Consider the following 16,726-nt stretch of genomic DNA (forward strand, 5'->3'; position numbering starts at 1 on the left):
ACATTACATTTGGCGGTAGTAGTTATGATTTAGTGTTGGGGAAAGCCAGCAGGAAATGATTATAAATCCACGTCAAGTCCTCTGAACTGATAAGTGTATGTGTGCCTGCATCTTGACAACAAAACTTTGTTGCGGTCTAAGTTGTGTCAGTAAACACTGCACTGCAGAATTTCCATTCTGCTGTGTTCTCCTTTTTGTTTCTATGCAGCTCAGATTAACCTTGAGTAGCCACTCCTATTTTAGTCAACCTCCTTAATCAAACTCTGGTATTCTCATCTATATTGATATTCAGTCATTAATGATGTTACTTTGGCAGGAAATGTAGATGAGGAGAAATATGAGAAATTCTTTGAAACACATTAGAAGTTAAGTTGTTGATGTAAGACAACAATGTAAGACTGTCTTCAGAGATGTATTTACATCTTTCCAGGAGGAATCAAGTTTAGTTTGTTTAGTTTTTTGTTGTTGTTGTTGTTGTTGTTGTTGTTATTGTCTCCTTTCAACATGCTGAAGCGCCTCAGCTGTGTCCTTCCTCTATAGTGGAAACTTTCCTGTCTTGCAGCCTTTGTTGTCTTCTTTTCTTCTCAGCCTGTCCTCGCCTCAGAGTGCATCATCCTGCTAGCCTGTCTATGTTTCTGACTGCTTGTCTCTCCAATTGTTCCCGTCATGCTGTCTCACTCCAGGTGAAAATAGACTGAGCAAACAGACCTCTCAGTCAGCACCTGTTTACACACCGCAAGCTTCTTTCTGCATCCATTCTGATTATTCTGCCCCACCTGGACGGCAGTAAGAGTTGCTTATTTGTATGTGCGCTGCTGTCTGTGTATCATGTTTGTCCAACTAATTAACACACACTTTTACAGATGTTTTCCCAGCTGCAAACATTATGGCACCGCTCGCCCTGGAGCCAGCCGCACATGTCAGTAATAACACAAGACACTGGCCTCTCACACACTCGCACAGCATCACAGCTTGTAAACCAAATGTTTAAATATGTGTCACAAATAGCATTTCCGAGAATCACATTCATGAGACCTGAAATACCTCACCAAGAGTTAGCTATTGGTGAGAAAAACCAACATTCCCTCTCTAAAACACCTTCAGCATATCAGAGACTTGTCCTTCAAAAACACCATTCAGATTTATACCTGCTCATTCTTTTTGCAAAGATTACTGTCACTGTGGGTCTGCTTCACTTGACTGCACAGAAGCATCGGTATGGTGAGGCTTCAAAAAAAAAACGAGGGCAGCAGGTAAAGAGTTGGAACAAACAAGAAAAGAGGTTGTTACTGCATGAAGAACTGATCATCTTGGCTACTTTCGTCTTATCATTTCATATCTGTATATCCACCAAAAAGTTGCATATAGAACTTCAAACTGAATGCTTTTGGCACTAGAACTTTTCACCAATTGCATTAATACGTGATTTAGACCAGCAGATTTTATAGCCTCTTATATGTGTTTTTGAAGTACATGTTTTGATGGGTTGTTTGTTTTTGATGATGATATCAACTTAATAAAGGTCTAGTGTTTTTGTCTTTTAGATGACCCTTAAAACGTATCTAATAATATTTAATCAAAAATAAGTACTATTTGTGCCACAGAAGACCAATTCAATAAATATAGTGTCTTTATTTTTGGTATCCCGCTGGCAGTGTGACTCGTGGGCAAAACCATCATGTAAACAAGATGGTCAGGATGTGTAATTTAGTCTATATTTATTATTTATTATTTTGAAGTGTATAGTTTAAATCTCGTGCTTCAAGTGCAGGGTTTATAAGAGACGATTCTTAAATTAGGTGTGACCAGATCACATCTTAAGTGTATAAAAGGAGGAAGGGGAAACAATTTTATCAGCCAGAATCAGATCCATCCCATCTCCGGTCAGAGTAGATTATCGGCATGATGGTGACTCTAGAGCGAATGTCAGATTTTAGATAGAGATCCTGCTCTTGTCTGATGTAGCAGTTTTTTGCAAAGCCCAACAGAGACTAATAATGAGTATCTTTTTGACTGTTTTTTAGATAGTCACCACACAATATGGGTAGATTTTTACCCCAAATGCCCTTCCTGCCGCAAGTGGGAAAACATTGAAGGTCAAGACTGCCGCAAAGATTGAACATATATATGAAAGAATAAAGAAAACACCACGTCCTTGACTTAGGTTGTCTTTTTGAGTTGTTTGACAGTGCATTGCCTTTTTGCCTCCAGCGCGTTTGTCTTCTCTTCATTTTGAGAGCGCCACACTGAGGGTAAAATGACGCAAAAAATGTTTCAAAGTCTGAAAATCTCTTTGCATCATTGGGTCCAAAACCTGAGCTCTAAATGAAAATGTATTGTGAAAATGAGCTCCTCCGGCACTAATTAGCGGACTCCCTCTGTCTATTGTCAATCTCCTGTCTCCCTTCACTCCGTCTCTTCCACTGCTCATCCTCTTTGATGGTTATCAGATGAGAGAGGTGTAAATTGCCGCTCACAGCTATCTCAGCAAATTCCCCAGCCCCGTTATCTTCCCCTCATCTTCCAGCCTGTTCTCATCCCTCGTTACTTTCCCACAACCTGATTCCTTTTTCTTCAGTCGGTGGAGGACAGAACGTTGTCACTCGGTCTAGGCGAAGGGAGGACGCAGCACAGGTGTGGGTTTTCTCTAATGCATAAACTTGGAGGGGAAATATATTCAATTACGATGGAATGGAATTGAGGCGTGTGTGTGTGTGTGTGTGTGTGTGTGTGTGTGTGTGTGTGTGTGTGTGTGTGTGTGTGTGTGTGTGTGTGTGTGTGTGTGTGTGTGTGTGTGTGTGTCTACATGCTAATAACTATGAGCCACCACCAGTGCTAATGAGGCAGGGCTTCTACCAGTCCAACCCCCCTCCCCCCTTCTCCTCCCCTCCTCGGGAGAATAACACACAATCACACATTAATGACCCACCAGCATGGTGTGAATTAGAAGGGAGGAAGAAAAATGCCGAATGGATGCTGGTGGAAGGCGTAAAAGACGAGACGGAGGGAGGAGGCATGTAGAAGGGAAATAATTGGTTACTGCGATTCTGAGGGAGTCTGAACCACAGGAGAGTTTTTGAACCAACAGGCAGACACAGTTGGTGACGGCAAAACACAGCTGTGCATGTGAGACCCCTCAGACCCAGTGGGAGAAAGAAAAGAGGGCGCCTACTGTAAGGTTGCGCTGAAAATTTAGGACTTCATCCAAGCCTCAACTCTAATAAAAAATAAATTAAATTTAGTTTTGTTTTTTTTTATATTTCAAAACCCCTACTATAAGCTTTGTTTCTCAGTATTGGCCATTTGATTTTAATTACAGAAATGTGAGCGTGCCATGGGCGAGAAACAAAGAGGGACTGGTATTGTTGTTTATCACTGTATTGTTCTGATAATGAGAATCGAGTGGGGGCAGGCACATTGCTATTATGCTTCTTGGCAGGGTGTTTTGTATCCGTGTCTGTGTTTGTGTGCATGCTCTATAATCATGTGCATATAGTTGTAAGTGGCCGAGCCATGTTGGACGAGCACTCCGTCTCCTGCAGCACAGAGCATTGGCTGGAAGGTAACTGGCAAAACACGAGTGCACAAACAGAGGCTGTCGCTGCCAGGTGTGTTGAGGAGGTAATTGTCAGTGTGGCAGGGCGGTAGCCGGCGGCTCAGAGACCGGAGCGCTGGAGAGAAAATGAGGAGCAGCTTCTGGTGGAGGCTGCATGCCCGAGGGGCCAGCTCAATATCTGGTGCTGTTGTTTATCCGATTCCCCTCTGTCCCCTTGCACCACTTTGTACTTGTCTTATAGTTTAGCACATTGCCTCTGTCGCCCGTTCTCTCTGTTCCGAGTGCTCCTGTTCATGGTAATTTCCAATTCTCTTTATTTTCTCTGTGTCTTCTCTGACTATTCACTTCTTGTCTCCCTACATCGTCTTACTCATTCGTTCCCATCTCCCCCAAGCCCCACTGAGATTGTCGCGGAGGCTGCAGCGTCACTGCAATTTAATCCCCCAGCAGGTCTACTCCAAGAGAGACCAGCAGCCACATGTCTGTTTATCTCTCTGCCCCTGACACCCTTTGGCAAGAAAGACATAGTATCAGGCTGATGGGATACCCTTTTAAATTATCCAGTCAAAAATTACTGGAGAATTTTCAGTAATGCATGTTTTTTGGTGGAGATCCTGTGTTTGTTATCCAGAAAAAACATCCAAAAGAGTCTGATTTACAGAAGGTTTGCGTGAAAAACTATGCAGAGGCTGATGTACTAACAAGATGCACGGATGATCTAACAGTGCAAAATAACACAGACTATCCATTAATCTCTTTTACGTTAATGGATGTGCAATATCAGGCATTTTGACCAGATTTACTCAAATACAGAGGACCTCATTCCATTAAAAAAAAACTGATGACTGACCATCTCCCCTGTTGAATTTCTGATTTCTTTGCTGCATTATGTTGATTTCCTCTGTGTCAAATCTAATATGCGATTGTCTTCACTGCAGTTCTTCATCCCATCTGTCCATGGCTGACACTAACATTAAACATGCAACATCCTTTAAAGACCACTGCTCCCATATGGTAGCACACTGTGTGGTTGTGCAAAGCAAAAATTGAATCTGTTTGCATAAGCATGTAATTTATTTGGGATCTTTGTAAGTCAGGCCCATCTTATGGTGTTTGTAGTTTACTTGAATGGATATATGTGTTCCTTTGTGTCAGTTCTGCCCCCCCCCCCCCCCCCCCGGAAGTCGTTGCATCGTATTTGATGTTTATGCAGTGCCTGCTCAGACTGAGTTGTCAGCGATTGTATCACAGATCAAATGCTCATCCAGAGAAGAGGCTCTATACTGTTCATTTTGACATCCATTATAATGTTGGTTTTTTTACATGGCTTTGTACTTTCTGTTTTAGTTTTCTTCCTGTCGCATAAATCACGCAAACCTTATGAATAAATATGTTGTCTCACAATTTTCATTAACGACACCGACTCTGCTGAACATCACCAGAACTCCTAGAACGTCCAGAATTTGCTCAACCTTCTAGAAATGAGCTGGTCTGGCGGCGTTCAGACACACGCTGCTCTGAAAATGCTCTTGCTCGGGTTCAGTTGTATCCAGATGCGCCCCGTGTGCTGTCAGTGGAGATACTGTTGACATTTTGTGTTGTGAATAAGAACGTTGTGTCTCTCTTCACCTCAACTTGCCCCGTGCTCTTTTTTTTAAAAATTTTTTTATAATAACTGCACTGCATGTTTAGTTTACTCTTCAGACCTAGATGATTTATATTTTTAGAAAGCCATGAATTTCTTATAGCAGGGATAGAAATAACATAAAGGTTTAATAGTTTTGCCTTCATTGAACGATTTATTCGTTTTGGGTTGTGTATTCTGAGCCCATGCACCGGCCCCGCGTCTTATTTTTAGTGTTTTCTCACTGCCAGCTTCATTTTTTTTATTCAGTGAAAGAAATAAAAAGCCAGGAACAGATAAGGTTGGAAGAGCTATTACTGTCACACGTTTTTTGGAAGGGGCACTCGGCAACACAATGGTCTCTCTCCAAACACTGAGCACTAATCTGAGGTCCAGCTCTGAGTTTCCTTGGTCTCTTTTCTTCAGCTGTTTTTTTTTTGTTTTTTTAAACTGTCTGCACAGTAAAACTCAATCCTTCAGAGCAAAGCAGAATTCCCACAGTAATTTTTCATACAATTTCATCACTACCGCTTCCATCAAAGCAGTTGGAAATGTCAGTATGCCTTCTCAAGATATTATTCACTCCGAGGCTCACCGTGCCCACATTATCCTCCAAACTAATTACATGTATTATATATTATACTCTGACTCTAGCGACAGAAAAAGAGAATAAAGAGCAGTTTACACATCCATTAGCTGGTGTGCGAGCGGGTCCGTGTGAATTGAGGAGGGCGTGTTTTCGGCTTAAGAGTGTAACCCAGTGTGTGAACACAAGCACGTGTTTGTACTACATCCCCCTCCCTCACACATCTGCCAGCTCATGAAAAATGAATGAAGGCCTCTGTGTGTCCTTGTGCTTGTGTGTATATGTGTCCACATGTCTAACTCAACATGGGCTGATCAGGCAGTCTGTCAGATGATTTACTCCAGGACTGGACCGACACCCTGCCCAGTGAAATGGGAGGGTGAACGTGAGCGAGTGAGAGGACTGAGTGTTGGAGGATGTGAATAAGAGATGAATGTACAGACTGGTGCATGTTTTTGGTGCAATAGCAGTGCGATTTGTGATTGAAACTGAAGAGCATTTTGCAAAAATTATGACAAATTGACGTCAAACCTTTTATGAAAAATACAGATAAACTAAAATGCATGTCAGGTGTGACGGTTGCAGAAACTTCCAATAACTTTTACTTTCAAAAGTGAACGTATCTACCAAGCACCAATAAACAATTAATTATTGCCCCCAAAAAATCTGCATTTTGCCTATTTTGAAGATGAGGGAAATCTGGAATTGAACCAAAATGTACGTCCAGGTGTAGACGATGTGTACGTAGCATGACTTTATAGTCATTTGTTCAAGGGGAGGCAGGTTACTGGGATTATAATATATTAATTTGGCTCCACTCTAGTGAAGTAGCTCTAATCACCATAGAGGAGAGAAAAATTGAACAGCCCTCCGTTTGCTTTGATAGAAATAATCAAATATTTTAATGGAGGGGGGATACGTTGAACAGCAACTCGCACCTTGCTCTTCCTTTTAGGATTTGATTTGTTTTTGGATTCATCATTATTTTGTGATGTTAAACAAGTAGTGTGTAATCCGGCTGATTATCTAACAGTTTAAAAATATCTTTAAGCAAAATCTACCGCTAGGTTATAAAAATGTGTCCAGATGTTTAATGAATGCACCTTCGTTATTTTATCCAAGAGGCAAAACTACACAATTCAATGAGTTTTTTTCCTATTTGCAGTCCTTTACATGCATCATTAAAGTGTATGTGTGCTTTAAGAAGTTTATTATAACTCTGACAGATTTCATCAAGCACATTTGTTTTTGACGTTAAATGTAAGCTTTTTGTTAAATTACTGCCTGTACTTGTTTACATCTATCCAGTGATCGTTACTTTAGGCTTCGGTTTTATCCTGATGAACTGCGGGAAACCATCTTCTTTGACCACCAGATGTTGCTTCTGTAGCAGATCATCTGTTTGTGTATTTTATCTGGTGTGAGTGGGTGGGGGTGGGAGGTGGCGGCGACTGTCTTAAAATTTTCCCTTGACATGTCCTCCAGAAGAGATATTGATCAAACGCTCAATTTCCCTGTCTCCTAGAAATACAACCTCTTGTGAAGTGGTGGCCAGAGTGACAGAAGAGCACATGAGGAGCGGAAGCAACGTGAACTCCACATCCTGACCGGTAACCTTGCCTCTGCACCCCACCACAGCGCGCCCAGCGACTCCAGAAGTGGGCGTCAGCAGGAAGGAAACGAGTGACCACTCCTCCTGCAGGCATGGTAAGGCGCTCTCTGTTTTGTCAGTGCTCAGGGTTTGTGGATTTTGCTTCAGCGGAGCAAGGAAACAGCTGGCAGACTGTGTGGGAGTGAGAGTTCAATCTGATAATTTCTTGTAGACTTGACAACAAAGAGATAGATGCTTGATAAGAGCTCGTGCGGACTGTGTTTTATGGCTCCGCATTTTAGAGCAGGAGATAAGAGCAAATAGATTATCTTTGGGGAGAGAAAAGAATAGAAGTGATGAGGGAATCAAGAAAACAGATGAATGAAAAGAAGTAGGAAGCAAGTTTAAAGAACACAGTAGTAATTAGTATGAATGGAAGGATTTAATCACTGCCAGCAGTTCAGATGTGGAGACTTTGTGGATAAAACAGCATATAATTATGTGATGCATGTCTCACCTATATTCATTTGACATAAGCTAAATAAGAAAGATGTACCGCGAATCGCCACCAGTTCGCTTCTTATGCGGTGTACGATTGTTTGCTGACATACTAAGTGCAGAAATTAGGTTTGTTCCTGATGTAAGCACGAGCAAGAAAGGCCTTTTTTTATTGGAAGAAATAGAAGAAGAAGAAGAAGATGGAGTGAAAAGAGCGACTGTGTTGTTTTTGAGGAGGAGCTACAAAGATCAAAGACAAGTGGGGCAGATAAGCCCATAAAAACATAAATGATGGACAGAAACATGAGAGATGAAAAGCAGGGAAGGTGTCTGAAGCAAAAAAAAAAAAGAAGAGAGAGAGATATGCCGAGCAGAGGAATGGGGTAGTGAGCGGAGGTTAAGAGCGAAGAGAGGTGGAGGTAGAGCAGGAGCGAGACGAGGGATTGATTAATGGTCTTGGCCTGTGACAGTGGGAGCTGTTCCCCCGAGGGTGGGGGGAGCAGAGCTCCAGATGAATTATTTAAAACCAGAACAAGAGGGGGAAGGAGGAAAAATGGGCATGAAAAGGGAAGAAAGTGGAGGAGTTGCTTTATAGAGGACAGTGAAAGAATGAAGACAGGAAGGAGGAAAGAAAGGTGAAACGGGGGGAGGAGAGTCCGAATGACAGACAGACGGAAAACAAGATTTTACTGAATGTGCTGAGGCTTGGCTTTGCAGAACAGGGCATATGGGTGAGCTCATAAATAACCAGGGGTAATAAGAACAGTGCATGTCTGTGTCACAAACACGGTGCTGTGATTAATCCTGAGTTATGGTGATGCAGCAAGATCTGACCTTGGCAACTGTTTCCCCGAAAGAACCGCACAGTTTACTAATTCACTTCCTTCCTCATTGCTGCACATGCACACATTTCTCTTTGTTAATTCTGAAGGTGTCAAAACTGGATAAAGACGTACAAACACACATCGTGGCTTTACCCTTTTTTTTTTTTTTTATATGTCAGCCAGCTCTCTGTGCGGGAAGTACATTTTTTTTTAGCGCTTCCTTTCTCACAGCTTATCCAGCTGCCACAACTTTATATATCCAGTGTCTGACTCTCGCAACACAGCCTGACTTTAAAGGCAAAATCAACAGCTACCCAAGTCAGGGCTTGATTTCTGTCATTCACATTGCATGTTCTGGCATTAATAAACCACATTTCCATTGCCCACATACAACCTATAGTTCCAATATCTCATCGGTGATCTTTAAACTCTGTGTTTGTGGCTGAAAAAAGACTTTACGTCTACTCTTTCAACTTATTTTAGAGAATAGGTACATTTTATTGGCATAGGAAAACAAGAGTTCTAGTGTGTTTACTGGATATACAGTGCCGTGCAGAGTGTTGTTGTAGTGTTCGGGTTAATGATAATTATTGCTTGCACAAATGTTATTTAAAATGATCTTGGCGAAGTACTCACAAATCGTCTGTGGATCAGATTCAGTCAGATTCAGATCTTTCTGTCTCTTCATGTAAACTCACTAACTTGATTATGTTAAGATGAAGATTTTGTCAGCACCATACCCACACTTCCATAGCAAACCGTTCGTCTTTATGGCGTACGTAGTTCTTCAGTAACACTAGTTTTATGTTTGAGGTTGTTTTCCTCTGCAGTCAAATAAATCTGGAGCTAATGAGACACCGGCTCCTTCCCTGCAGCTCTTACATGATGGATAAGTAACACTGTATCACACCTGCCTGAAACTTTAGCAAAGTATTGTATATTAACACTTTTGTAACTAATAAGTATGATTGATTTTTAATTCCAATCTCTGTATTATTAGAATCATGATTGTGACGATTAAATTTTGAGATTTAGTTTACTCGAAATATCTCTTCTATACACACAAAAAACATAAACACATGTTGTTTGTTCTCTTCTGAAAAAAAAAAAAAAAAGGTAAAAAACATGTTGTTTTTGTTTTTCAATCAGAATTTATCCCAAGAAAAGAAGAAGAAATATATTAAACCCTACGTGATTAGTGAGTCATTCTGTCTTCAGTTTGATCTGATCAGAAAACCTAAAAATGAAAAATATCTGAAATTAAGTCGAAGTTAAGTACGGCCAGAACTTTAATAAAGTATGTCATGATGTTACGTGAACTTTGAGTTATACCTCTAAAAGGACCGACAGGATTCATCATGCATACTTCTCACAGCCATGACTACCATATCTCTAGGCTATTTACAAATTTAGAAAAATCTCCCAGAAAGTAGACAAATAGCGCTTCGCACCCATAATATTCATTACGGCGCGTCACAGATCTTCTGCAGTACAACAGTGAAAACACAGAGAAGTTCACCTGCATATCAAACTTTAATAACAAGCTTCTCAGTACGGTCGAAATACTGCCCGAAATTTTAAATTTGAAGCTATATTGGAAATGGAAAGATAAAAACTCACTCATTGCTCATTTATTGACAATTTTACAGCCATAAAACTCTAAATAAATGCACTCAATCTCGTCATAATCATTGCACCGTCTTATCATTGCAGCACTAATATGTCTTCCTCTCACAGGAATCTCCTCTGAGGACTATCATTGCACCTTATACAATCAGGCTTGTTGTTTTTGCTTTTTATGTTTGTTTTATAGTTGTTTCTACCCTATGCTGGTTTAGATTTTGTATCTCCCTGCACGTACGGACTGTTTTCATGGTGTTCCCATAATAGTTACATAGTTTTCCTCTTGCTGACATCCTACTACTTACCACTTTATAGTCGTGTCCCAAAACAGAGCAATGTCAGCTCATCTGCTTTTTGCAACAAGGTCATCATTTTTATAGGCTGGCTAAGAAACTTTTAAACCGGGACACACACACACACAAACACAAAACCCAAACCCGGTCCTCAAGTGCTCAGTAGGCCGGGTATAGTTTGGAGGGGCTGTTTTAAAAGCATGACAGATTACAGCAGACTGTGGATGAATGTCATCTCTGCAGAAACAAGACAGTCCGGGAATATTGATGACACGCTCTATATATTTCCCTGTGTAAGGTTTTGTCGGTTCCTCTCTATCCCATTTCATCCTGCGTTTATCGGGACAGTTGAGAGGTTTGATACGGACAGCAATTTGGTATTTTGCTGCAGCCACGAGTCTGATGTTGTTTATGTGTTTGGATGTATGTGTACTCTGCTGTCATGCGGCATGTGTGTGTGACTGTGTGCATGTGGTAATGAGAGAGGGAGAGAGAGAGAGGGAGAGAGAGATATTGCGTGTGCACACAATAAAATGGGATAGCCGAGTTTGGCGGGCCGGCCTGCCAAGCAGAGTGCAGATAAATCACAGGATGAATTTTTAATGCAATCTCCCCTAGGCTGCTGGATGTTGCAGAGAAGGCACTCTGTTTTTTTTTTGTTGTTTTTTTTCTTCTTTTTTTTAGCTACTTGTCCCGTCACTCCTAGCCTATTTTGTGACGGGTTCTTGAAGTTCTTGAATTTTCTTTTCTCCTTAAATTCCTTCATGTTGTTTAAAAGAGGTTTGACATTTTCCCCAGCACCGTGTCTGAAATTGTTTTGCTTGTTTATAGGTTGTGATTTGTTTTTTGGGATTTTGCAGGAGTCTTACCATGTGTTTTGGCCTCTGTTGTCAGCTTTGGGACAAACAAAACCTTTGTTTCTAATGCGGCTGCCTCAAAATATTAAAATCCATTTTCGCTTCTCTCTTTTCTCTCTGCAGATATCTACGGTAACCTTTGCTTCCTTTGTTTGCTTGCTTTCAGAAGCCTTCTGAACATCATCTTTTTTTTTTTTTTTTTCATATTCTCTCTTCACAATATCTTGCATTGTGTGCTGTCATCTCAGCACTCAGCCGGCACTTGAGGCACATGACTTATTAAAAGTAGAAGCACACAAACACCTCGTAAGGCCTACAGCCTACACACACACACACACACACACACACACACACACACACACACACACACACACACACACACACACACACACACACACACACACACACACACACACACAATCACACACACACACACACACACACACACACACACACACATCCAGTACAATACTCTTAAATGGTACTCTAAAAATAATAGGCAATAGATGCATCGCTGGCAAAGCCGCGGGTGTAGAATATCCCTCCAATCACAACTGATATTGCTCCAGCAAGTCTTGTCCTTGGCAATGGGTCGTGTAATTTATAGCAGATGGCCGCAGAGAGACAGGATGAGACGAAAGGAGCTGGAGACAGGCAGCAATGCAGAGGAAATTCAGCAGATTCTGATGCGTCTTAAGTGAAGTCGCCGCTCCTGACGGGGTGCGTGCGGTGGGGTAATAGACGAAGGCGGTAAACGTAATGCACGTGTGTGAGTATTTGTAAACAAACAAAGGTTCAAATGATCACTTCATCCATACTTTCCGACTGTGGTGTGGGTCAGCTTTAACGACTTTGTTGGATTTTTGCCCTGACATGTCCTCAGTTTTCTTCATCCATGTTTGTACACATTAGCACATATCAGGAAGTTGTAAATGCCGTGTAATACGGTTATGTAACGCGGGCCTGCCAGCTGGTTGGCTTCACTGGAGCGTGAAATGGAGTGTAATTGGTCAGTGTGTGGTCTAAAAGCACCATGCAACACTGGCATATGATGGTACATGCAGATTGCATGGTGTCTTCTGGTGGCATTCACACTGTTGGGATTCGACAATTGAATGTGTCCATATGTGATTCAGTGGTTTGTGAGAACAATGTCAGGTGAAGTACCGCAATGCCCTGCTAGTTTTCCACCAAAAAAAAAATATATAGCACAATGCACGATGGGGTAAAGGTACGTAGAGAGTAAATATTGTGAGGATATTACCTTGAGTAGTACATTGTGGTGTATGGTATTGGGAATAGTGATTGATTGTTGAACACTGTTATAGAGTCTGGCAGAGTAAATAAACACAAGGAATCAGATGATCATTCATTGTGGCCTATCTTAGACTTATTCACTCATCATTTTGCAAGCACACACGTTATTGCTTCACTACTAAAACAGTGGTTGAAAGTCTGTTTTTCTTTTTGTTTTCAGCCTGATCCTTCAACAACAACAAAAATCACTAGTCATACAAAAAATGTTTACGCACAATTTATCAATGTTATGTTGAGTGAGGCTAACAATATAATACCCCCAATCTGAGACACAATGTGCAGAAATTGGACACAAAACTGCTTTGAAACAGGAGGTGGTTCCAGGCATCTGCATGGCGATCCGTGGGATTTAGTCATCATGTCTGATTGAGTTTGCGCTCACTCATGCACTCAGACATTTACACGGGACAAAGGAACGTGTCAAACAATTGACCTCCCAATTATGAGATGGTCAGGAATACCATAGTCCTCTCCAACAGACTTTAACAAAAGATGTGAGATAATGTTGGTTCAAAAGTCACATTTTCAGATAAATCTGGAGAACAGTCTTGGTCTTTTTTTTTTTGCTTTTTGCATTTCTCTCAAACCCTTTTAATAATGGTGAAATGCACCAATTCCTGTCTCCACTACAGGAGCAGACTTATCCTGTCATTTGTCTAAATGTCTGCAACTTTATCGCAGCACACTCTGGCCCGAGGGGTCGATTCTTGTCAGTGGGCCCTCCTTAACTGCGCTGATTTACATGGTGATCGGAGCAGCTGGGCAGCAACTCCCCCATGGTCGAGTAGAACCGGCTCCCATACGTGGATGCATCAGCGCTCTGCTTGCAGTGTGCTTTATGGCAGCAGAAGCTCCCATTAGAAACAGCTCATAAAGTCTGTGACTGTTGGTCTGTTAAACACTGATCTGTGAAAGCACACACACACACACACACACTGAAAGAACACAAGCTTCCATAGTTTTCACTTAAACTACATTATTTCATTTGATATTTTTTACAGCAGCTCTGTTATTTTAAGTTATTTTACAATTTGGCTTTCGATATTTCCCTTTAAAGTTCAAAGTTACAAAATTGCAAATTTATTTCTGGTATTATTTTTTCATATCGAGAATTTTACTTACAGTTGACAAATAATTTTCCTTTTAGCAAGTCTTGCCTCCTAAAATGAGCCATAGAAGTACTCAATAAAGACGTAGAAAAGTTTCCAAACTAGTGATAAGGAATTTGCGTCAGAAGCTTTCTACAACTAATTTTGTGAAAAAAGACAGTGTAGATTAGAACTCATAAACTTTATGACTTGAACAGAACATGTACGCTGATGGTTCTTGAAAAATAACACGATATTGCTGGTGATGAGTGAAAGTTACTGTTCTCGCCAGGCCAATGACAATTGTGCTTTCATGGCGGACAAAGAGAACTTCAACTGTCATCACAGGGCTGCACAGACAGTAAAATAGTTCCAACCACACATTGTTCAGAACATTATTGAACTGCTTGGCTTGGTCAATGTAGTTATTTATGTTGGTGGGTGAGAGCAGTTGTCCTGCGTGTAGTGCCATCTGGGATGGCATTTGTTTTGTATACAATTGATTTAAGCTGTTAAAAGACATTTAAAAAAAAAAAGAAAGTGTGTTTGTGTTAAAAAGTGCTCGCTCTCACAGAAAAAGCAGAAAAATATTTTGTTAACTTTTGCAATTGGGGAATAGACCAGATCGATTACATATGCATTTGCTTAAATACACTAAAGTGCTCAAAGGTTTGTTTACTGAAATTATCAGTTGCTTAGAGTCTATTCTGGCATGTTAGTAAGAGAATCCTTATGTTATTTTCACTGCTTTAGTCATGCATACTTCTCATAATCTAATAGTCGAAAAATTTTAAAAAGCACAGAAATAGAGATGGGCACCCATATCTTGCTTATTACAGCGTCCCTCTGGACCTCTGCCGCACTGTCCAATCACAGAAATGATTCACCAGTGTGTCCCACATTTGTAACATGAGCTTCTCAGCACCCTCAAAACAAACATCAAAATTTAAAAACTGCCAAATATTGAAAGTTAATGTTATATTCGGCAAAGGGTGAGAGTCATTGCACTCACTCATTGCCCACTTTATGCAAATCATACAGCCATAAAATTAATAAAAAGTCTATTGAGTCTGGTCATGAGAGGGTTAATACTAGGCAAGTTATTTAAGTTATCTAAATTCCCCCCATGTCAGTGGAGTTCGCCTTGCCAAAGTGTTGGAGATTTACAGTCGGGTCTCAGTGGGAGTGGAGTGACCCTGCCAAATGTTTGTGCGACACTCTACATACTGAGCTACACGGGCAGGGTGGCTGCAGTTATTGTGCAGAGCTTGTTCTCTTCTCTGTTAATGAGTTTACCCCTGAAGGAGAATGTCACCAGTTCATTTAGGACTGCCATGAAGTCTGCGCACGTGCGCGTGCTTGTTTTTTTTCCTCATTTCGTCGGGACTTGCCCCCCCCCTCAATACAAATAGATCATCAAACTTTAGAGAAAAGACTTGGCGAGATATTAAGGGACATGGTTGTGCTTTAAATGAGTTGGTCTCAAAAATAAATATATAAATGTAAGTCAATTTATTGTCCTCTAATGATGGCTACACCACTGTGTGTGTGTGTGTGTGTGTGTGTGTGTGTGTGTGTGTGTGTGTGTGTGTGTGTGTGTGTGTGTGTGTGTGTGTGTGTGTGTGTGTGTGCGTGCGTGCGTGCGTGCGTGCGTGCGTGCGTGCGTGCGTGCGTGCGTGCGTGCGTGCGTGCGTGTGTGTGTGCTCTCACGCTCGCACTCGCACTCGCACAGGGGGTCCCTGGATTTCAAGTAGATTGATTGTAGCTCTCAAACTACACTATCCATACCAGCGAGAAAAGGTCACCTCAGTATGTGTGTGTGTGCGCGCGTACGTGCGGTGGCCAGCGTGTGGTTCCCTTTGAGTGGATGTGTGTAGTGGATAAAGGGAAGCGTGTGTCTCGGAGATAAGCAGCTACACGTGTTGAACCGTGTTGTGCACCTCGGGCTCCATAACACACCGCGATAACCTCCGCTGTGTAAATACGTACCTCAACCTTCAAGATACAGAGTGAGAAAGTCCACTATAGCTTTTATTGTGTGCTTTCACATGGATTAGAACTTCTTGTGTCTGAAGAAACAAAGAGACATTTGGTCGCATCTTCAAATGAAAGATCGTTCAAAATTGTGATTGAGACTTTGGTGCAGAGTGACACAAACCTATTAGGCTGCTAATCATTTAAATACAGTTAAAATACTACGTCAGCTATTAATTATCTGTCACTTGAGCAATTCTGTTATTAATCATGCAGCTGCCTGAGATAATCTATATCAAACATATTACAGCAACACTGGTGTTTGCATACATTTAGTGCAATAAACTGTAAATCTAATTATCCTGAGTTAAATTACATTTACTCATATATGACTGTCAAATGTTTGAAATGAACATCTTTTCTATTCCGATCCACTGAAATGCTGTGACACATGAAAGGATGTTATCAGCTGACATACATTTCACAAAATTTTCTCATATGATTCCACATAAGCACGGGGGCCCATCTGGGTGGTATTAACTGCTGGATGCAAATCACAAAAGCCAAAGTTACACCTGCGTCTCTCCATCATCTCTTTACTTTCCAGTTTCTGCTCCCACAACAGCTCTTGTCCTTTCTTTCCATTTTGAAGAGTCTCTGCTCCATCATCCCCACCCCCCGCTGTGTATTCTCACCCTCCTTTGCCTCTATTGAAGGCTCCTTCTTCCTTCCTGTCGTTTACCCTATTCTCTGCTCCCCCTCTTTGATGCCTCACATCTGATGTCCTACTTCTGCAGCCTTCTTTGTACATCCGAGTGGGGGTGGGGGTGGGGGTGGGGGGCAAATGAGGAAGACTGAAAACCTGACGTGAATTCCCAAGGCCAAAATGTCTGAT

At 41.4% G+C, this 16,726-nt stretch overlaps 1 protein-coding gene across 3 annotated transcripts in view; it reads left to right on the forward strand.

Moving 5' to 3' along the window:
* strbp (spermatid perinuclear RNA binding protein) overlaps positions 1–16,726 on the forward strand; it is a 92,991-nt gene that overhangs the window by 48,361 nt on the left and 27,904 nt on the right. For all 3 annotated transcript variants that reach the window (XM_080476400.1, XM_080476399.1, XM_080476398.1), the window contains one exon: positions 7,292–7,473. In XM_080476400.1, the coding sequence (XP_080332526.1) occupies positions 7,471–7,473 (3 nt within the window). In that variant the 5' untranslated portion in view covers positions 7,292–7,470. The remainder of the gene's footprint in view (positions 1–7,291; positions 7,474–16,726) is intronic.

This window comes from Lipophrys pholis (assembly GCF_963383615.2).
Source record: "Lipophrys pholis genome assembly, chromosome: 12".
Taxonomy (NCBI): Eukaryota; Metazoa; Chordata; class Actinopteri; order Blenniiformes; family Blenniidae; genus Lipophrys; species Lipophrys pholis.